We start from the raw sequence: 24,580 nt of genomic DNA, 5'->3' as shown, positions 1-24,580 counted from the left end.
TTATATTTTGAAAACTATTAAAAAGTAAATAAATCAAGCTAGATTTCCAAAAAATATAATATTCAATAATTATTTCGACTTAACTAATTTAATGCATATATGTAATATATTTAATGCATATATATAATAATATATTTATTTCGAGTAGTGAGAGTAATAAAAGTAACCTTAATTGGATATAGTAATCACTCATTGGATACTTAAAGAGTAAAAGTAATTCTGTTAGTAGTGAAAAGAATTGTAATAACATTGGATATAGTAATATGATAATAATCACTCATTTGAATAGACAAAGTAACAATATTAGCAGCGAGCGGGAGTAGTAAAAATAACAGAAGTAACAACGGGGGTAGTGAAATTATCAATTGATATACGATTAATTTGCGCCGAATTTCCCTCTTTCTTTTACGCATTCCGACTCATATCGAGTCGGTTTCGTGTGCCTTTCCTTACTTTTTGTGCCCAATCCCCGTACTTGAGATTTTGTGTATCCTTCTGCAGGAACCGATTCGAGTATAGAGGAATTGGGGCAAGAAAGGCATTCCATTTTCCTTTACATGAAGAAGAGGTGAAAAATGCTGAGTATTGTGTTCTGCCGGCAGACCGGCAGCCGGTCTGGCCACCGGCAGAACACATCCCCCAGCTTTGGCAAAGAAGTTGAAGAAATCACCTGAGTGTTGTGTTCTGCCGGCAGGCCGGCAGCTGGCCCACCGGTAGAACACAGCAGGAATAATTAATTGAAGTTTAAGAGGAAAAAGAAGTTTGACCTCGCTGCCGGTAGGAGCACCGGCAGCCGGCCAACCGGCAGAGCACATCACAAGGAAGAAGAAAAAGACATGAAGACAGTGTTCTGCCGGCAGGCCGGTCCACCGGCAGAACACACTTGCCAGATATTTTGTTTAATTTGACGGTTCTGCCGGTAGGAGAACCAGCGGCCCACCTCCACCGGAAGACGCAAAGAATCGACGAAATTGGGCTTTTCTCTTCTTTTCTTCTTAATCTTATGAAAGACTATAAATACCCCCTCCTTAAACCCTTTGTACACACAACCCTAGATCTGAAATTATTTCCTTTTCCAAGTTTCAAACTTTGTTAATCATTTTGTTAATCATTCCTTAATTAGACAAGTTCTTCAATTAGTTAGTAATTGAAATTGGGTTGTAAGAAGATTGAAGGTTCCTCCTTCTTTATTATTCTATCCTAATTCCTTTCTTGCTATTGAGTTGGTATTATTTCTCTCCTTATTTTCATTAGTTTACATTTGCTTTTCCTTTGAAGTTTGTTTGATTGTTTATGTTAAATTTGCATCTTTGTTGTTTGATTGTTGTTGTTTTCACTATTGTTCATCTTTACATTGTTCATCTTTTCTTTGCTCCTTTTTCCTTTGTTCATCCTTGTTGGTTACACCCAAAGATTCAATCTTTGAGTTGATTGTGTTAAAGATTGTGTCTTTTAGTTTACTCATCCTTGTTTTTAGATTAAATCATCTTTCTTCATAATTATTGTTGGATTGTTGCATGTTTAGAAGTAGAATTCATCCTCCCACCATGTTTATGCTTAAAGACTCCATCTTTGTTGTTTATCTTGCCTTTAGAAACATGATTAGTGAGTAGTCTCCTTCTAGGACTCGGTTTGACCCGGTATGGGTAATTTCACTAATTAATTATCATTAAGGCTAATTTGTTGGGGGAAAATTGGTGAAGGTAGTTTAGAGGAATTTGCATGTTTAAGGTTTGGTTTTTGGGTAGTGTCGACTTTTGACCCTTGTCTACCAACGAGAGTTGGTTTGGTTGTGAGTTGGATATTTGGAAACCGACCCTTGTCACCAACTAAGGATGAGACCGAAAGGGAGAACCGAGGGAGGGTGCCTCTAGACTAGCGTTTGAAATCGACCCTCGAGAGAGGGAGTGGGATGACCCGGAATACGATGAGGGCTTCATGACCTTGACCAATTTCTTGACCTCCTTGGGAAAGTACACATTTTCGGGGTTGTTGGGTTTTGAGTTAGGGATACCGACTTTCGAACCCGAGAGGGGGGTTAGTTGGGATAACTAGTGTCCTACTGCGAACCCGAGAAGGAGGTTCTAGGCGAATTAGAGCCATCTCCCCCTTACCTTGCTACCCTTATGATTAGCCTAGGGAATTAATTGTATGAAGTTATGAATTGTTGCGGGAGAACCGAGTCTTAGGCTTTTAATTTATTTGATTTACAACTTAGTCTTATCTTGCTCATTTTTACATCTCTTGTTGAATTGCCTTTCATTTTGTTTAGTCTAGTTGTTAGATTAATAATTCATCTTTGTTTTATCCGACTTAGCTAAGCATAAGAATTTAGACAATTAGTAATCACCCTTGCTCCTTGTGGTTCGACCTCGACTACCCTACTACATTAGTTGAGTAAATTGTTTGATCGGGTACGACGACCTCTACCCCACTATCAAAATGGCGTCGTTGCCGGGGACTATGGCTTGATATTAATCGTTTTTGTTCTAGTTTAGACTAAGTCCTTTGTTACTAATCCTTTCTTTCAAGTGCTTAGGTCTTTTGCATGAGTAGGCGACAAAGAAGATGTCGACCAACACATCCACTTGATCTTGAAATTGAAGCCACGGCAATTAGACTTAATTCTCTAAGAAGAAGGGGTTTACTAGATACACCACCGATAGAAGAAGGTAATTACCAAGAAGCTACCGAAGTGTTTGAAGATCCTTTTGGGGTTTTAGAAGAAGAACCTAACATCATGGGTGATCCGGTTCCGATAAGAGAGAGTATGGCTCCTAAGCACATAGTCAATCCAAGCATCCAAAGACCAAGAATTCAAGCTAATAACTTTGAAATCAAAAATGCCTTGATTGACCTTGTTCAAGACAACCAATTTGGAGGAGGTCCCTTGGAGAACCCAAATGATCATCTAAATGACTTCCTTGAAAACTGTGATATGTACAAGTCAAATGGGGTCTCCGATGATGCGGTACACCTTAGGTTGTTCCCCCGTTCACTTAGGGGTTCGGCCAAGGATTGGTTGAAGAATTGTGACCCGGATTCCTTCAAGACATGGGATGAGTTGGCTTCGGCATTTTTGAACAAATATTTTCCACCCTCAAGAACGGCCAAAGTCAAGAGTGAACTACAAAGCTTTACTCAAGAAGAGGATGAGACCTTATATGAGGCATGGGAACGGTATAAGAAGCTCCAACGGTTATGCCCTCACCATGGCATCTCCGAGGCCGAGCTAGTGAACAATTTTTACAAAGGGTTGACTCAAGACCTTCGGCTTTCATTGGATGCGGGATCGGGAAAAGGTGCCTTAGACATTTTGGGGCATAAAGCGGCAAAAGAGCTAATTGAGGAGATGGCCTCAAGAACTATTTAATGGGGAAGTGATAGGCAATTGAGAAAGGGCAAGAGCAAGGATTCTAATTCGGTTTTGAATGTAAAGGTTAAGGGTATGCTAGATGAACTCACCCAACAAGTAGCTTTGCTAAATTCAAAACCACCAAGCTCCGATATGAGACAAGTCTTGTCTTATGAGTTGTGTGGAGAACAAGGGCATACTCCCATTGGGTGTCCCTTGATTTCACCCCTCCAAGAGGAATGCTATGAGCAAGCAAATGGAATTTGGGAATCCACAAGTGCAAGGCAAGGGTTCAACAATAATAACAACAACCAATTTGTCAATGGAAAAAGAACTCACCCTTTCTTGTCTTATGCTTCACAAAACATTCAAAATCCAACCACTTCCCAACCTCAACAACAACAAAGGTTCAATCAAAACTCTCAATTCCAAAGACAAATTCCACCCGGTTTCCGAGGAAAACAATTTGTCACCCAACACCAACAATCATTTGGGGGTTTCAAGGGATAAAATTTCAATCAACAACAAAACCAAAATTTCCAACCACAAAACCAAAACTTCCAAACCTCTCAAAAAGCATCTTGGGAACAAGCCTTTGAACAATTGGTTATTGCAAATCAAAAATCCGACTCAAAGCTTGATAACCACATTGCCTTACAAAACCGGGTTAATGATGAAATACGAGCATCCCAAAAGGCTACGGAAATTCATGTGGTCCAAATTTCTCTGAAGGAAAAGTAGATCTATATACTTATATATTCATATATACTTTAATTTAATTTGTCATAAAATTAACTAATGATCTTATGCATGCAAACTAATTAGCAAAATAAAGAAGAAATCATCCTTACATTGTAATTTCGGTTCTTATGGGCACAAAAGAGATCTCCTTCTTTTTTGTTCTTGAGCTTTCCTTTTGGATGAACAAAGACCCAAGTGTAGGATCTCTCCCAAGGAATTATACCCAAAGCTTACTCTTAATTAAAATTAATATTATAAGTACTAGATAATATTAATTCTTGTAGAAAAATGACCCAAAAGTATTTGGGTTTTGCTCTCAAAACCGGTTGAGAGAGAGGAGAATGGAAGGTAATTTTCTCTTTCTAAAATCTTTATTTTTGATAAGTTGGAATGAATGAATAATTTACACACTCATGCATGTAGTGTATATAAAAAATAAGACAAAAATCCTTTTGCCTTTTCTATGGTGAAACCGGGTAGGAGGGAAGAGGGGGGAAAGAAAAAGACCCAATGCATGCTCTTGTTTGCCTTCACAATGCAAACTAGAGTTGCATGGCTAGGCTATAATATAAATGATTGTGTTTTCCACTAATTTAAACAACACAATATTTAGCCTAATTCCCTCTTAATTTCGGTACACTTACAATATGGGATCCATATTATTTTTGTCAATTTTGACTTATGTCACATGTCATATGTTACATAAATTTGTTGTGCATTTTTAACATATTAAAAATCAACGTATTATTAAAAATACGTCACATACAAAAATCGACTTAGTAATTCACAATTACTTGTACCAAAATATTTTATCAATATATAAATCACAACAAATTGTATTTATAATAATTCATTCAATTTCAATTGTTTCTTTAAACAATAATTTCATCCGAGTAATGATACAATTTGATTACTCAGACCGTATCTCATTTAATCACATTTCAATGTGATACGTAAATTTTACTTCCAAAATCGTCCGTCAATTTTTCAAGTAATTTAATTAACTCGTAACGTTATACGATTAATTAAATGATCAATTAAGAGTGTTGCCCTATAGGTATGACCTAAGGGGTCAACTGATCACCACCGTCGCACGACAGTAATGTCAAACTCTAGTCAGCCAATCATTACCGATATATGTTGACCAGTTGATAGTAAAAATTACTTCCCAATTGTATTCTTTAAAATGAGATTTAATAATGATATTTAAATCATGTGATCGCACTATTGTTGAGGACACATTTCCCAACAATCTCCCACTTGTCCTCGACAAGTGTGCGTCACCAATTCTCTTGTCCTATTATTATCCCCCACTCAATGCAAGGTGTCTTTCAGGTCGTACTTGCAAGTGATCATATCGAGAGTGGTTTCCTCGATCTGGAGAATAACTGTTTGACCGGATTTATCTATCATAGATACCTTTCGAGCGTGGCCACGCATTTCCAGTTCATTACTCCTCGAGTGGCCCTGAGATATTGTTTTAACCCTGACAAGGGGGTGGACAATTCCTATCGCACTTATTCCCTTCGACTAGCCACAGCCATCATTACCCAAAATATGCCCATTTGACCCCATTTACGAAGGTCGTAGTAACACAAATCAAAGTTAATCTGAAACTGTGCCATCTTAGGCGAATAGTCTTTAGTCAAAAGAATCGACTCATTCGAATACTATAGCAGCTCTCGCCACGACCAGGCTATATAAATTTGCCAGAACTCTATAAGCGGTCATTAGGCCCGACAAAAAGTTCCTAACAGTTTGCCTATGTGATCGACTAGTCATCTCACATGACTCTATGACACTTGAACTTGCCATCAATCGCATCACACTCTAGTCACTTCGAGACGTCACCTCATGTAAGTAACTATGGGCAAATACAATGTTAATCCATGTTCACTTTAACGGGGTTCAATTGTCTCTACAACCCGTTTGGATGTAACAAAGTATAATAAAAGAGTTTTAAAGTAAAACTCGAACGACAAATGCGATTATCACATATGAATAGTCAATGCCTGATTACTATTTCATGTTTTATAATCTAATTTGATCTTGTATATAGTTGTTCATTTCAATTTAATTGAAATGACATGACTCATCATGTTTAGCCTTTGAGAAGGCTTTGGTTAGTAGGTTTTATCAATTTCTTGTACCTTACTCAACCTTACTACATACTCGTTTTCCTTTGTAATGTATACATTTGCATCACAAAACTTTCTGAGTATGTGTCGATATTCAATCAAGACATAGGTTCTCCAGCCTAAGAATAGCTCCCACTGTTTTCACAGTGTGCGGGACTCATCCTTCTTGCACATCTCATGATTGCAAGTGTACTCAATTTCCGTTATAAATATCTCTCATTGTTCTTTATTGCCTAGAACGATTCTAGAAAATCTACTTCTTATTTAACATTGCCACAATGGTATCTTAATTAACCATCCTAATGTGTTTTGATTATGGTTTTGTCGGGAACCATGCGCAATCTCAATTGTCAATTGTCATTTGTGTAACACCCTTACACAAAATTGCATCATAAACACTTTGCATCATAACCTTAATGCTTCTGCAAACACTTAAGGGTAATCTTTATGGCTTACTTGGTAAAGATTACTTAAATTCGATTTTGAAAAATAATTCATCATACTCAAAGTATATGAAGTGTTATACATCATTACTTATTTAATTAATCCGGCAGCGGAAGCAAATGGAATCAATCAAATATGTTCAATTTAATTGAACTAGTCATGAATCTTATCAACATAAGACTTCTTATTGACGCCAATATCATGTAGATTTATCTTCATAAATCTGGATATTTAAAGATGTATTATATTACTCCAAAAGTCTTAAATCATTCTCAATGATCAATATGTCATCCACATATCGGACTAAATAAAATTTCGTAACTCCCACTAAACTCCATGTATAAACACAACTTCTCGACTTATCGAGAAAAGTTTTATAACATGACCAAATCATTTATTCCAACTCATTGATGTCCTACTTAAGATTCTCTCTTAAGTTTCACATTATCTTAGGATTGTAAGAATCTATAAAACTCATGACATGTATTGAATACATACCTTCTTTTGAAGAAGTGGGTTTTAGATTCACATTCTGTATGCGTATCCTTTTAATGAAACACAATCCCTAAGAAGATCCAAATAGACTTAAGCATTTCAATTAGTGCAAAACCCTTTGCAACCAATATTGCATTGAAATCTCTCTTTATTAGTGCAAAATCCTTTGTCACTAATCAAGCCCTTTTGTTTCGGATTTTCATGGCTCTAAGCCTTGTATTGAGTTTTGACTTAAACACTCTTATGTAAGTCATATATTTATTACTTTCTAGAAGTAATCAACTTGAATCAAACAATTTCTTTTGTAAGTTATAAGCTCTTTACTTTCTTAAAAGTAACATGAATTCATCATCTTTTGACAAGTGATGACTCTAACCTCCTAGGTTTTGAAGAAACAATGTCTTACACTAAACGTCTCATGTAGCCAAGAAAGACCAGTTTCTTGCAACATAACATTCTTTGTGGCTCTTGAATAATTTCTCCCACTCTGTCTTCTAGAAATAAACTTGTATTTTAGAAAGACAGCTTCACGAGCCGCAAACCCGTCGTACTCGTGATAATTGCAAGGGAAAAATGAGCATTTGTTTCTTGTGAAAACTTACAAACATGGTACATTACCATTTCATATCTCATATGATTTAGTGGAAAAATAATTTAGACAAAAATGATAAATTCCCCAAAAGGATCAAGTAACTCAAAGTAACTTGATTGAAGTCCAAACCATATCGAATAGCGTTTGAATTCTTATCCAACCACACATTATTCCATAATGCGTGCTAAGAGAGATTAATTTGTGATACTATATCACAATTCATTTGGCTTATATCAAAGTCTTCACTTTGATAATCCCATCACGACTAAATCGTGATTCCTTGAACTCTTTGAACATTCTTGAAGGATTTCTCTATTTACCTTATTAAGTGAACACATTAGCATTAACTTAAATCGTTGGTAAAGAAAATGATCAACCTACTTGGATCAATGATTTACAACCTCGATCTCCTTTTCAACCAAAAGGCACGAGACATCTTGCTTTGAATACAAGATACGCATATACCATTAAGAATCTAATGGTTTCAAGAGTACTCGATAACTCTTTGCGTTCATCATTCCATAATTTTAAGGTTTAATCTTGGGTTACCAATTTGAGTCTTACATCATCTACATGATATATCTTTCTAGTTTGGTTTAGAATATAATCACCTTGATAATGGGCTAGCCATACATCAAATCGTGGTGTATAGGGTCACAAAAGTGAAACCTCTTTTGTATCTTAATAAGTTTATATTCTTATTTAGAGTTTATGCACTTAATAGTCACAATTAAGTACAACTTTAAATCCAAAAACTAGATTGAGTACACAATTACTCTATCTGTCGACATTATTGTTGCTAGTCGTCATATTCTAATCATCCTATGTATCAAGTACAATGATGAAAACCTCCACTGGTTTCTAATATTGACGAAGTGGTACTAGCAAAATTTGTGTTTAATCAAATAAACATTTAAAGAAGAAGGTCACATTAGATGTCCCACAACTAACTTGTTGATTCTTCAATAATTTGGGGTAGTTTCCTTTCTTGTGTCCAACATTTAAGACAATGGAAACTTTATTGGTCGGGATTGATAGGTTTAGTATCGTCATTTCTCAATGACTTTACTTTTAACATTACCTTGTATCAATTCCATTATCATCTTTACTTCTTGAACCTCGTCCTCATCTTAACGGTTTAAGAGAATGCTCCCACTCATTTCAATGAGTCTTTGCTTTGAGAAGCAAAATTGAATTTATGAAGATTACTCTTCATTTGTTCGTTAGTCTTAAAACTTTCATTGAAGTGGTTGCGTTATTTTGGTCAATTACGAATTCTGAAAATCTAATCACCAAAACAATTTATCGCTTCAAGGTACTTAACTCAATTAAGTATATGAAACATAATCCATTGTAAGTAGAAGTGTTAGTCAAGAATCAAAAAACCTGTTTGATAATGAATAACTTTAATCTATACTCTTTACAAGAGATCCTTAGCAATGGTTTGTTTGAGGTTTTAGAAGCAAATTCAAATTTTGTCTTTAGTTACGATGTTTTAATGGAGATTTGTATCAAAATCGAAATGATATCGTATATGAATTGTGGTAAAGAAATAGAACAATATAAAAACGGAATAGTGGAAAACTTAACATTTATCGTTTTAATAATACTTGTAAAATGTATGATTTAAACAAGTTTTATGCATTTTTCTAGTGACCTCTACCCAACTAGATAAATGATTCCAAGACCCAAATTCATATCAACTTAGGCACGGGGTAGCCGATGAAACCTTTATCAATATAACTCGGTGGATTAACCTTTTAATCGATTCTACTTTTAGAACTCTTGGTCGATAAAATTACTCTAATGTTTATCTATAGCCCAAAACACATCAACAAGGGCACGGGGTAGCCGATGAAACCCTTATCAATAACTTTTGTTGAGTTCAATCCAAATTTCGAATAAATGTGTCCATTATCGAAACCCACATTAACTTAGGCACGGGGTAGCCGATTAAACCCTTATCAACATGAATTCGGTGGATAGACATTTATCACCCACTTCCCCTACGTAACAAGGTTTGTACCCCGGGGTAGCCGAGTGCACTCCCTCGCGAAATAGGTTTTCATGGTTTCTACTATTTGGTAAGGCTATGTCTCAATTGATTGTTTTAGCGAGAGGTCATGTCAATTCATTATCTATCACGTTTTAAGTGAACTAAAGCGGTGAACTACGATAATTTTAATTGACACGGTCGATTAACTCGATGAAAGAAGATGCATGTTTTAGTTATGGCGATTTAGCGATGCATGCGACATAAAATAAAATGCAAGCATAAAAATAAATAAATCCTAGTATGGCCTTTCCTAAAATAGAAAAACTATTTAACTATTACATATTCGGAAACCAACTCCATTGGTCCCTTGAACTTCGGTTGTGACACGCATCTCGAGGTAACACCGTCTTTATGTATCGCCATTCTTGAAGAAATCCGTCTTTGGGAACTCCGGAATGAATAAAATTACATAATAAATTACATAATTTCCTATTATACATTTGTAACTAAAATAAAATAAATCTATTAAATTACAAAACGGTGATACGAGATCACAATAAAATTACAACCGAATCGATATTCCCATATATTTCGGGAAATACCAATTAAAAACTAAGGCCATACTAAGTAAAATTACATAATTCAAAAATTACATAAATTAAAATTATGACAATCATAAAGAAAATTCAGCATTATAATATGTATGAACATGCCCAATTTTATGCTAAATCGCCTTTAATTAGCCAATATCGTATATTACTCGGTTTTTACGATTTGCGTGATTTCAACATTTTACAATCACAAAAATTACATAAATTCATATTTATGCATAAGTTAATTACCCTAACCTCTTAGGACTCAAAATTTAGTCTTCACTAATTATTTGACCATAATTAACTCATATTTATAAAATTGTTCATTAATGGACTAAAAATTACAAAAATAAGCTATAAACTTCAAATAAATCACAAAATTTCAAATAAATTTGAAATTTGAAATTTAAACTCATGAACATTCTGGAAAAATACCATGACACTCATAATGTTCAAAACCTTAGGTCAAAAAATTTCGAAATTTTTCCGGAAAAACAATGTTGCGGTTTATCGGTTTTTAATAAAATAATCATAAAAACATGGGAAATATTATATTCATTAAATTTTCAATTTTAGATCTGAAAAAGATAATAAAATTCAACATATAATGTTTTTCCTTAGTCATAGATTATGTTTTATTAATTTTTCACTAATAATGTCACTATTTATGCTATTTTTCTTCAAAATCCATAAATCATGCAAAAAGACTTCATTATAGCTCATTATTTTACACATATTGTAAAATTGCATGTGACAACATACTAAATTTCTATGACCAGATTCGAAATTTATCTCATATTAACCTATTTTTCACCTAAATCCGAATTTAATAATGAAAAATCCATTTTTCGAGCATAACAAGTCCAAAAATTATGAAAATTTACAGGATATCTCAAAATAATATATGTGACAACATATCCAAAAATCACTGGAAAATTCGAAGAATAGCTAATTTTAGACCGAAAATGATATTTTTACTCATAAAATCACATTTAAATGCCATTATTGTATAATATGAACAATAAAAATCCGTAAATGAACCAAAATATCCTAAAAACACTTTAGGACCAGAAATTTAACATGCATAAATTAATTTCGTGATATCTCATAATAACAAAAATTATTCAAGTTTTATATGTTATTCTTATAACTCGGAAAAACTTTTAACCGATTTGCATGCAAACAACCATGGCTCTTGATACCTATTGAAGGAAAAGTAGATCTATATACTTACATATTCATATATTCTTTAATTTAATTTGTCATAAAATTAACTAATGATCTTATGCATGCAAACTAATTAGCAAAATAAAGAAGAAATCATCCTTACATTGTAATTTCGGTTCTTATGGGCACAAAAGAGATCTCCTTCTCTTTTGTTCTTGAGCTTTCCTTTTGGATGAACAAAGACCCAAGTGTAGGATCTCTCCCAAGGAATTATACCCAAAGCTTACTCTTAATTAAAATTAATATTATAAGTACTAGATAATATTAATTCTTGTAGAAAAATGACCCAAAAGTATTTGGGTTTTGCTCTCAAAACCGGTTGAGAGAGAGGAGAATGGAAGGTAATTTTCTCTTTCTAAAATCTTTATTTTTGATAAGTTGGAATGAATGAATAATTTACACACTCATGCATGTAGTGTATATCAAAAATAAGACAAAAATCCTTTTGCCTTTTCTATGGTGAAACCGGGTAGGAGGGAAGAGGGGAAGGGGGAAGCAAAAGACCCAATGCATGCTCTTGTTTGCCTTCAAAATGCAAACTAGGGTTGCATGGCTAGGCTATAATATAAATGATTGTGTTTTCCACTAATTTAAACAACACAATATTTAGCCTAATTCCCTCTTAATTTCGGTACACTTACAATATGGGATCCATATTATTTTTGTCAATTTTGACTTATGTCACATGTCATATGTTACATAAATTTGTTGTGCATTTTTAACATATTAAAAATCAACGTATTATTAAAAATACGTCACATACAAAAATCGACTTAGTAATTCACAATTACTTGTACCAAAATATTTTACCAATATATAAATCACAACAAATTGTATTTATAATAATTCATTCAATTTCAATTGTTTCTTTAAACAATAATTTCATCCGAATAATGATACAATTTGATTACTCAGACCGTATCTCATTTAATCACATTTCAATGTGATACGTAAATTTTACTTCCAAAATCGTCCGTCAATTTTTCAAGTAATTTAATTAACTCGTAACGTTATACGATTAATTAAATGATCAATTAAGAGTGTTGCCCTATAGGTATGACCTAGGGGGTCAACTGATCACCACCGTCGCACGACAGTAATGTCAAACTCTAGTCAGCCAATCATTACCGATATATGTTGACCAGTTGACAGTAAAAATTACTTCCCAATTGTATTCTTTAAAATGAGATTTAATAATGATATTTAAATCATGTGATCGCACTATTGTTGAGGACACATTTCCCAACATTCTCAACAATTGGGGCAATTGGCTCAAAATCCGGGGAAGTTTCCGGGTAATACGGTTAACCCAAGGGAGATTAATGCGGAATTTTTGAGGAGTGGAAAGCAATTGGAGGAGGTTGAGAAATCTCCTAAATGGAAGAGGAAGAGGGTGTCTAGTGAAGTAGTGAAAGAGCACCCGGTTGAAGTTGTGGAAGAAGATGAGATTAGGGTGGAGAAGTCTAAGGAGGTGGAGATGGTTGATCCTCCAAAGCAAGATGAACCTATTGCAACTAAGGCCAAAGAATGTACTCTACCACCAAGGGAGTATGTAGCACCGGTACCCTTTCCACAAAGGCTTGCAAGGCCTAGGCTTGAAAAGAAATATGAGAAGTTTGTTGAGATCTTGAAGGGGATGAATGTCACGATTCCTTTCCTTGATATGATTATCGAAATTCCATCATATGGTAAGTTTCTTAAGGAACTTGTCACTTTAAAAAGGAAGAATGGGGAGGTGCAAACCATCAACCTCTCTAAGGAATGTAGTGCTATTCTCACTCACACCAACAAGCTTCCAAACAAGCTAGAAGATCCGGGTAGCTTCTCGATTCCTTGTTCTATCCAAGGGGTGGCTATTAAAAGAGCATTGTGTGACTTGGGGGCTAGTGTGAGCCTCATGCCTCTTTTTATCTTCAAGAGGCTTGATTTGGGAGATTTGAAACCAACTAGAGTTTCACTTCAACTAGTCGATCGGTTGGTTAAATTTCCCATTGGTGTGATTGAAGATGTACCCTTGGTTGTTGGGAAGCTTGTCATACCATGCGATTTCTTTGTAATGGATATGCCCGAGGACTACAATGTGCCTATTATCTTGGGGCGACCTTGTCTTGCCACCGGTGGAGCTATGATCGATGTGAAGAGTGGCAAGTTATCTTTGCAAGTGGGTGAAGATAGAGTGAAATTTGAACTCCACAAGTCCATGGAAGCCCCATCTCTAGGTGACACTTGTTGCATCGTAGACATTCTAGAGAATCCCATGGAGAATCATGACCCAAAAGCTTCCTCTATGGATCCTTTGGAGACTTGTCTTGTTAGTGGGTATGAAGTTGATGACAAAGATGTTGAGACTCTTGCATATGTGTGGATGTTGGATTCCGCTCCAATTTATGAACAAGCTCCCAAGTTTGAAGTGTTGGAAGTTGGTAAGAAGGAGGAGAGTTCCACGTCTCCTCCTACGGTTGAACTTAAACCTCTTCCCTCTTCTTTGAAATATGAATTTCTCGGTGATAATTCCACTTTTCCCGTCATCATCAATAGTGCACTTGATGACACCCAAACCTCAAAACTAATTTCTTTGCTCAAAAGGTTTAAGGGTGTCCTTGGGTACACAATTGGTGACCTCAAGGGGATTAGTCCCTCTTTGTGCACTCATAAAATTCTACTTGAAAATGAGGATGCATCCTCCATTGAGGCACAAAGAAGGCTTAACCCCATAATGAAAGAAGTTGTGAGGAAATAGGTCCTCAAGCTACTTGATGCCGGCATTATCTATCCTATTTCGGATAGTAGGTGGGTAAGCCCGGTTTACGTAGTTCCTAAAAAGGGAGGAATGACGGTAGTGCGAAATGACAAAAATGAATTGATTCCCACGAGGATGGTAACCGGGTGGAGGATGTGTGTGGATTATAGAAAGTTGAACAAATCCACCCGGAAGGATCACTTTCCCTTACCGTTCATGGACCAAATGTTAGAAAGATTAGCTCAACACAACTACTTTTGCTTCTTGGATGGCTATTCGGGATTCTTCCAAATCCCTATCCATCCAAGTGACCAAGAAAAGACCACCTTTACTTGTCCATTTGGAACCTATGCATATAGGAGGATGCTATTTGGGCTATGTAATGCACCATCTACCTTTCAAAGAGCTATGATGTCAATTTTCTCCGATTTCGTTGAACAAGAAATGGAAGTTTTCATGGATGATTTTGCGGTTGTTGGGAAAAGTTTTGAGAGTTGTTTGACAAATTTGGAGAAAATTTTGAGCAAGTGTTAAGAGTCTCACCTTGTGCTTAATTGGGAGAAGTGCCATTTTATGGTACAAGAAGGTGTTGTGTTGGGACACATAGTGTCAAATCGTGGAATAGAAGTTGATAAGGCTAAGATCGAGGTCATTGCTAGTCTCCCACCTCCCACCAATGTCAAGGAGTGAGAAGTTTCCTTGGACATGCGGGCTTTTATCGCCGCTTCATCAAGGACTTCTCCAAGATTGCGAGACCTTTGACCGAGTTGTTAGCCAAAAATACTCCTTTTGTGTTCTCTAACCGATGTCTTGATGCTTTTAATAGGTTGAAGGAAGCTTTGACAAGTGCTCCAATCATACAACCTCCGGATTGGAACTTGCCATTTGAGTTAATGTGCGATGCAAGCGATCAAGCTTTAGGCGCGGTTTTAGGCCAAAGGATGGATGGAAAGGTGCATGCAATTCATTATGCAAGCAAAACTCTTGATGAAGCTCAAACCAATTACTCAACAACGGAAAATGAGCTCTTGGCCGTAGTTTTTGCTATGGAGAAGTTCCGGACCTATTTGGTGGGAGCTAAGGTAATAGTGTTCACCGATCATGTTGCTTTGAGACACTTACTCATCAAGAAGGAGTCCAAACCTCGGTTAATTAGGTGGATATTACTTCTCCAAGAGTTTGACATGGAGATTAGGGATAAAAAAAGGAGTTGAAAATGTGGTGGCCGACCATTTATCCCGACTAATCAACCTCAATGTTGACAATGGGCTTCCTATCAATGATTATTTGCCCGATGACCACTTGTTGTCCCTAAGTTTGGGTGAAGCACCGTGGTATGCGAATATTGTCAATTATTTGGTCTCCGGGATAATCCCATATGATTATGACTCGCATAAGAGGAAGAAATTATTTCATGATCTAAGGCAATATTTTTGGGATGAGCCTTGCTTATACAAATCTTGTGCGGATGGGATAATTAGGAGGTGCATTCCAAGTGAAGAGGTGAAGCCGATAATTTCGCATTGCCATGATATGCCAAGTGGAGGGCATGGTAGTTCAATAAAGACCGCCGCAAGGGTGCTCCAATGCGGTTTCTTTTGGCCTTCCCTATTTCATGATGTGACAACCTATGTCAAGGGGTGTGATAAGTGCCAACGAAGCGGCAATATTTCAAGGAGGCATGAGATGCCAATGAACTACATCCTAGAGGTAGAGTTGTTTGATATATGGGGAATTGACTATCAAGGTCCTTTTCCATCATCCAATGGATATGAGTACATCCTTGTTGCGGTGAATTATGTGAGCAAATGGGTTGAAGCTATCCCAACAAAAACTTGTGATGCAAAGTCGGTGACAAAACTCATGGAAACAATCATATTTCCAAGGTTTGGGGTTCCAAGTATTGTGATTAGTGATCGTGGGACTCATTTTCAGGAAAGGACTCTAGATGCTCTTCTAAAGAAACATGGGGTGCAACATAGGCGTAGTCTTGCCTACCACCCACAAGCAAACGGACAAGCCGAAATCTCAAACCGTGAGATTAAGATGATTCTTGAGAAGACCGTGAGCCGGTCAAGGAAGGATTGGTCAACTAAGCTCAACGATGCATTATGGGCTTACCGGACCGCTTTCAAAACACCGATAGGAACTTCACCGTTCCGGTTGGTGTACGAAAAGCCTTGTCACTTACCGGTAGAGTTGGAGCACAAGGCACATTGGGCAATCCGACTTCTAAACTTTGACTTGAAGAGTGCCGGAGAAAAGAGGCTTCTTGACATCAATGAGTTAGAAGAGTTTAGGCTAGAGGCTTATGAGAGCTCAAGAATTTACAAGGAGAAGACTAAGAAGTTTCATGACAAGAAAATTTTGAGGAGAGAATTCGAGGTGGGAGAGTTGGTCCTCCTCTTTAACTCAAGGTTCAAGTTATTTTCGGGGAAGCTTAAGTCAAAGTGGTCGGGACCTTTCACCGTGGTCCGAGTTTTTCCCCATGGGGCAATTGAAATATCCGATAGAGATCAAGCTTTCAAAGTAAACGGGCAAAGGCTCAAGCATTACATTGCCGGAACCCCTATCATGAAGAATGTGAGCTCCATCAATACCTATCTTCCCCATAATTGAATGTGATTCATGACTCCGTCGAGCCTACGACGTAAAACAAGGGCGCTACATGGGAGGCAACCCATGAGATTTGTATCTAGCATGCATTTTAAATTAATAGTGAGAGATTTGGAACCATTCTTTGTCAACTTTGGATTGGTGACGGAGGTCACATTTGAAGAAAACAAGCATTATTTTCGTTGACCCGAAATCCCGACATGATGCGTCGGCATAGTTGCGGAAAACACGAATCCTGAGGTCAACGAAAAAGCTCGAATCTCGAGTTAAAGAAAATTGAGCAAGTTAAAGGAAAACAAGTGAAAAAGAGCTGAGTGTAGTGCCCTGCCGGTAGGCCGGCAGCCGGTGCCCCTACCGGTAGCGAGGCCAAATTGATTTGTTGAAAATTGAAGGAATGTTGTGTTCTGCCGGTAGGCCGGCAGCCGGCTCACCGGCAGGACACACATTAGTAAGCTGAAGAAAACGAAGATCTGCTAATAGGAGTGTGTTTTGCCGGCAGGCCGGCAGCCGGCGCACCGGCTGGACACACGTGAAGACTTGAAGAAAATTGAAAATCTGGTGAAGAGGAGTACTCTGTCGGTAGGCCGGCAGCCGGCTCACCAGCAGAGCACTCATGCCTTGAGTATTGAGAGTTGATTTTATGAGTGAAGTAGTGTTCTGCCGGTAGGCCGGCAGCCGGCTCACCGGGAGGACACACCTGGTAAAGGGAAATTTCAAGTGAGGGGAGTGCTCTACCGGTGGACCGGCAGCCGGTTCATCCACCGGTAGCGAGGTCAAAAATCTTTGAGGAAAAATTGACAAAATTAAAAAAAGGGGCGTGTGTTCAGCCGGCAGACCGGCTTCCGGTTCGCATACCGGCAGAACACACAGATCAGACCAAAAATATAACGCACGACTCTTATTATTCCTCATTTCATTCCTAACACCTCCTCCTTCATTCCTCCATATGTTTTCCCCCTTTTCAACCCTAACTCCCTCAAATCTCAACCAAACTTCAATCAACCTTCACCAATCACCTCTATTCTTCACAATGGCGGGAAGAAGGACTAGAGCCGACGTTGCAAGAGACCAAGCGGAGTTGATTGCTCGAGCCGCTAGCGATACTAACCCCGACCCGGATTTTCCTTCCGTTGAGTTTACCACCCAAACTCAAAAGGGTAAGTTTATTCTATTCAAAAATCGTCCCCTCACCCCCACTAATTTTTTACATCATCCCTCCTTGTCGGCCCTTGGGTTAGTTAGGGAAACGGAAGCTCTTTTTGCCGGGGTAGGAATGAGGGGAATGTACTCAATGCATGAATATACTTACCCCCGAATCACTTGGGAATTTTTGAGTAGTCTACGGATTACAAAGCACCGACAAACAAATTTGGTGGCTACCCTTAGTTTCCGCCTTATGAACCGGGAGCACAATATTACATTGGGTCGGTTGGCTAACATGTTTGAGTTGGAAAATGCCCCATCACATAACCCGCCCACTGATTTCCATTATTCCCGAGTGTGGAAGGCAATTTCCGGCCTTGAGGATATAGTTGGAGTGAAAAGGCCCGCAATTAGTTGCCACAACCCCGTTATTCGGGTGTGGCATCGATTTATGGGATGCACTGTCCTTGCGGTGGATGAGCCGTGGGTTTTCCGGACCAATGAACTTGAAATATTGGGGTCCTACTTGTTTACAAAACCCACCCCCTTCAGAATTAATGTGGCTCACCACCTTGCCATTCATTTGTCTAAGATTGCTAGTTCCCCGGGGCAAAAGGTCCCAATACATGTGGGTGGCATCATCACCCGTATTGCCCGTAATTTGGACCGTCCGGTAGACCTTTCTACCATGAATTGGATACTCGGGGACACTTATTTAACCAAGCATTACTTGGGCACCAAGCTTGGTTGGCTTAAGGAAAACCCCATTGACGACAAGGAGTATTGGCAAATCAATTACAAGAATTCTATCCCACTCTCCAATGTCACGGCAATCAAAATTGAGAAGGACAAGGATGACTACCTCCTTGAAATTGAAGAAGAACCACCCACCGACCAACCTCCTCCTATTATTCCACGTGTTTATACACGAGACCGTAGAGTGGACACTCCTTCCTCCCTCCAATACCCACCTCAAACCCACCAACCCCCACCATGGCAATTCCAACAAGGTGAGGGGTCCTCCTCGAGCCAACCTTCCTATCCTCCCTTACCACCTTCTCTTACCGAGTGGATGGAGAGGATGGACATTGCCGCGGCAAAGGCCGCTAGTGAGAGGGAAGTAATGGGGCGGAAATTAGACCGCATTTACTATGATCAATCCACCAGTACGTACCCGATCTACGACGACTTTTGTAGACGGGACTACATCCCATTCGATGCCCCACACCCTTCATACTTCACTTGGCCCGACGGGAACTACCCCAAGGACGGGAGGATGGTCCACGGAGGTCTTAACCTCCAACCGGACTACTTTTACGCCCCTATCTTTCCACCGGAGGGGCATAACGCCCATTGGGTAGGGGGCATTCGGCCCTACTTTGCTAGTGATGTGGGTGCTTCGGGGTCCGGTGGGGCCTTTATGGGAGATGCTACTACGGGAGGTGATGGCGGTGTGATGAACATGAGTGGAGACTTCACGAGAGGTCTCATGGGCGGCGGTAGTGGAGGTGACTTCACCTTCAACCCCGATGACTTGATTCCGGGCTCCGAGTTTAGCACCGGAGAGAATTATGATGATGATGAGATGGACTCCTAGTCCCGAGAGGCTGAGTTGGTGGCCTATTTTCCTCCTTTTTCAATCCAAAATGATAAGTATGATCTCTTCCTTCTATCCAAAATCTCTCATACATGTTTAATTTTTCGCATGCATTTAGTTGGTAACTCACATAGTTGCATTCATATAGGATTGCATTAGATTTCCACTTTGTAATATATTGTCACATATAGACATTGCATCCATATAGTGTAGCTTACATCGTAATTTAAATATCGCATATAGAATAGAACATGCATTGCATTCATTTTATAAATTCAATTAAAAAAAATTAAAAAATGACAAAAACCACCAAAAACATGTTAATTTATTTCCCTAAATTGCCCTCAAATGTCTATAAATAAGTGTGGGGAGGGCCTAAAAAAAAGGAAAAAGAAACCCCAAAAACATGTCTTTTCATTTTAATTTCCTCCACACATTTATTTCCATTTGGAAGTAATGTAAATAAATAAGTGTGGGGAGAAAATTCATATATTAAAAATCACCAAAAATATGTCTTTTTAATTTTTTCAAAAACAAAAAAATATCCCAAAAATATGTTATTTTTCTTTTGAAAAATCAAAAATTCAAAAATATGTTCCTTTCTTTTTCTTATTCACTCCCTATGCTTTTCTCTATTGAGGACAATGTACATTTCAAGTGTGGGGAGGGAAATATCCACTCTTGTGAATATTTGTTTATATTTGTATATACCTTTAAATTTGATAAAATGCCTAAAAATTGAAAAATTTCTTAAAAATACAAAAATATTGCATTGTTTATATATGTTTGGCTAACCTTTGGCATAGACATCGACCATTTGAGGCAAAAAGGAGCTAGAAGTCGCTTGGTAAACTCGTTCTATTCTCTTACTCCTTTATCGTTCTTTCTTTTTGTATCTTGTATATTTGAAGGAGAATGGGATTTTGTGCCTTGGATGTTCCCTTGGGGAACTTGTGGATTGTTGGTGTTGATGTGTGATGTGGCATGCGATGTCGTCGGGTCACATCCAATCAAACACATTTATAATACTCAACAAACAACTAGTTAGCGGTAAGTCGAGGTCGATCCATGGGACGGTGTGCTTTGGGTTCTAAGTATATCTATCTCAATTTATGCTAGTGTCACAATTTGGTTGGGTTTGTAGTTGTATCCTAGACTAAGAAAAGCAATAAAGTAAAACAAGCAATAAAAGGAAAGATGTAAACAAATGATTAAAAGTGCTAGGATATCACGGGGTCATAGGGGATTCATGGTGTTGATCATACAAACATGTTTACAATTATAAGCAAGCAATTAATGTTGTGGAGGAACCGAGTTGGTTTATGTCTTACGGTTCATAGGAAGAGTTGGGTCCCGGAGCCGGATCGATTAGATTGTACAACACCTACAAGTCGACTTACTTTCCTCCTATTCAACTTCTATGCATGGTCTAACAAGACTCGAGTTGGTTTATATCTTACAAGTCTAGTTGAGTAGATAAGAGATGGTTGTAAATGCAAGGATTCATAGGCTTAGCATTTCATCAAACATAACATGTGCATAAAGTTGACATCACAACAAGCAAGCAAAATAAACTATGAAAGCATATTAATTTAAGCATGAATCATTCCTCATGTTGGTTTCCCCTAATTACCCATTAATCCTAGCTAAAGAAACTACTCACTCATTATCATGGAAAACATGTCATTAATGGTGTCAATCATCACAACAAGTATAAACATGGTAATAGAATGAAGAAATGAATAATAAAGATTAAAGAGTAAAGGAATTATACCAAACTTGAGATGATCCAAATAATAAAGCAAAGAATAATAGAAGAAACTTGATTGATTGATGAAGGGTTGTCAATCCTCCAATAATAACCCAATAATCTTCAATTACCCAAAAGTAACAAACTTGAATAATAAACTTGAACAATAATTAAGGAGAGATTAATGTGTAATTTGTGGAAAGATTAAAGAGTAATCTATTCTAATCTACTCCTAATCTAATCTAAAGAAGGATTTTCTACTCTAAAAACTTGATAAAAAGGATCCCCCATGATTATTTACAAGTGGGGTATTTATAGTAGAAATTACGTGGATGCATTAGGGTTAACTAAGGGCTAAACTAGTAATTACACTTTTTAGATTGAGCAGGGAGAACCCGGTATTTTTCGAAGGAAGGGCTTCTTTCTTTGAAGCTTGAAGAAGACGAAATTGTGTTGTGAAGGAATCCGGGCGGATTGTTGTCGGGACGGGCGGATTGTAGAAGGGGAAGACGGGCGGATTTGGGAGAAGACGCACGTCTTCTGTGGTTTGGGGACAGCCGGATTCTAGAGAATCCGCACGGGTTGGAGGGCTATCTCGTTTTCTCTTCTATTCTTCCCTTTCCTTCATTTCCACTTTATTCTTGTGGGATTGGCCTTTAGTTCTCGCTTCCTCTTCATACTAGTCCATCAAATATCGTCAAATAGCTTCCGAATACGCACGAGAGACGGGAATTTCCGCCTTATTATCTCCTTTTCTACAAAACATATGAAATGCGATAGAAAAGCAAATAGGAAGGTTTTGACGGATAAAATGGCCATAGAATGTTATAATAGTATGCAAAATAAGCTCAATTAGGGGACTAAATGTGCGCAAATAATGTTCACATCAATGTGCTGCTAGGATTAGTCCAAATTGTTGCATGTTTACCTTATGTTAATTCCATTTCTTGCTTGCATCCGTTTCACATCTAAATACGTGTTGTATTTCCTTCATGTTGCATTGAGTTTGTAAATAAAATTTTTGAACAGAACATGGTCTAGGAAGGGAACCAAGTACCCCCATGATGAGCTATTGTGCCCAATTGTGCCTTTCCCCTCCTCGTGACTCGCAACCGTGGCCTCTTAGTTAGCCGAGGGAGGCGGGCTTGACCAAGGAGTTTTGACCAATCCTGTGAGACCTAGGGTCGTAGACTAGACCTTCGGCTCGACTTAGCTACTCAAAGGTAAGGTTAAAGCCTCCTAGGGTGGGTACATTCAAACCCCGCCCTCATCTAGGTTTGAGATTAGTCTCCTCGCGAGGCGTGTCACATCATGACGCATAAGTGTGTCGCATCGTCCTTAGACCGTGAAATTGCATTACATTTTCGTGCACATGATATGAAGCAAAAATCAGTTTGTATGAACCTCACATAGCCAAATAGCCTTTTTTTCTCCCCTACATCGTGTCCCTTTTTTATTCACCCCCTTGAGCTTGGTCTTTTCATTTGGCAAACCCACCAAAAGTAGCTACATCCCATAACCACCCTTCCTTAATCAAGAATTGGTCGGTTTTGTAGTTGTGTTGTAGGAGGTGACTTGGGTCGTGATGGTGGATGGCATGCACGTCCACTTGGGTCGGAATTTAATGTGAATTTGGCGTTGTATATAAATAAGAGGTTTTGAAAAAGAAACGAAAAACAAAATAGAAAAGTGAAAATGTCATGAAAAATCAAAAAAATAATGAGTTGTGTTGTATATTTGTTATAAAGAAAAGAAAAAGGCAAGCAACACCCCTCCTCATCATTAAATGGGGTAGAAAAGGCCGTTGCTAAATAAAAAGGGCAAATTGATATTTTTCCAAAGACGAGTCGGGTTTACACATTTTTTGCATGGCTTGGGAAACCGAACCATTGTTACGGTGTAGACGTCACCATTTGTTGAAATAAGAGGAGTATTTTCAAATTTTTTCTACTTGAGTTGGGTTTATGCAATTTTTGCATAGTTTTGGTCATCCATGCTATGTTAGGGCATAGACGTGTCTCATGTGTTGCAATAAGAAATGGGATGTGATGTGTCGATAATTCTTGATTTGAGCTCCACATATCCAAACGGTGCTTGCACCAATCCCGTTTCGACCTACTCCTTAGCCCCGTTTTAACCCTTGCTTCATTTTGTGTGCATTCTACCATTATTTGCATTTCATCGGACGTAGGACGGTCTTACACATTAGATTGCGGGCACGTTTTCGCTAGTTGAGTTAGTTGAGTGGTTTTGGTTACTATTGGTCACGAAAATCACATTGTTCTTTCATTGAGTGACGAGTGAAAACCGTGAGGATGTCGTTGCCTAGGTCCCCTTAGTTATGGGTCCTTTGGTTGAATCTCGTGTCGGTTTTGTAATTCTCGGCGGTCTTGCCCTCTTCCCCTCTCCCCGCTCTTGAATTTGTTTCTTGAGCATTGGTCACATGAGGGTTGCTTGAGTCATGCTTAGGGGGTTGACACCTCAATTGGCACTTCTGAGACGGTACTCCCGACCAAGACCGTGTTTTGTTGTTTGAAAAATCCGGCCACTTAGATGAGGAAAGTGGATCATTTTGTTAGATGCATTCTATTGATTGATTACGTGCTTTCATGATGGATGCGTCGCGATTTTGTAGCAAGACCCAACTTGCCTTGCAATAGGGCACTCTTCCCTCATGAGTGTCAAATTGCGAGTTGAAGGGGCGTTGAGTGCGCTAATACTCGATCGGGTTAGGTAGTAGTTTAGTTGAGTGATGCTCATATTGTGCACCCACTCTCCATATCTATCATAATAATGACTTGTACATTGATTTTGGGACTTACTCGGGGACAAGTAAGGTTTAAGTGTGGGGAGGGTTGATATACGATTAATTTGCGCCGAATTTCCCTCTTTCTTTTACGCATTCCGACTCATATCGAGTCGGTTTCGTGTGCCTTTCTTTGCTTTTTGTGCCCAATCCCCGTACTTGAGATTTTGTGTATCCTTTTGCAGGAACCGATTCGAGTATAGAGGAATTGGGGCAAGAAAGGCATTCCATTTGCCTTAACATGAAGAAGAGGTGAAAAATGCTGAGTATTGTGTTCTGCCGGCAGACCGGCAGCCGATCTGGCCACCGACAGAACACATCCCCCAGCATTGGCAAAGAAGTTGAAG

At 38.2% G+C, this 24,580-nt stretch overlaps 1 protein-coding gene and 1 non-coding gene across 2 annotated transcripts; one reads left to right on the top strand and one right to left on the bottom strand.

Annotated features, from left to right (window-relative positions):
* The first annotated feature begins 2,548 nt into the window (after positions 1-2,548).
* LOC141639650 (uncharacterized) lies at positions 2,549-16,940 on the top strand. Its single transcript, XM_074448725.1, has 5 exons — positions 2,549-2,971; positions 12,870-14,167; positions 15,148-15,403; positions 15,498-16,606; positions 16,835-16,940. Exons 1-5 carry the CDS (start codon positions 2,549-2,551, stop codon positions 16,938-16,940), a joined length of 3,192 nt encoding a protein of 1,063 aa, XP_074304826.1.
* Positions 3,113-3,219, bottom strand: LOC141639651 (small nucleolar RNA R71). Its single transcript, XR_012542618.1, has one exon. It is a non-coding gene; the product is annotated as a small nucleolar RNA R71 (small nucleolar RNA).
* Positions 16,941-24,580: the final 7,640 nt, after the last annotated feature.

Source organism: Silene latifolia, unplaced genomic scaffold, assembly GCF_048544455.1.
Source record: "Silene latifolia isolate original U9 population unplaced genomic scaffold, ASM4854445v1 scaffold_505, whole genome shotgun sequence".
Taxonomy (NCBI): domain Eukaryota; kingdom Viridiplantae; phylum Streptophyta; class Magnoliopsida; order Caryophyllales; family Caryophyllaceae; genus Silene; species Silene latifolia.
The sequence above is the reverse complement of the archived record's forward strand: the minus strand, read 5'-3'. Positions and strand labels throughout refer to the sequence as shown.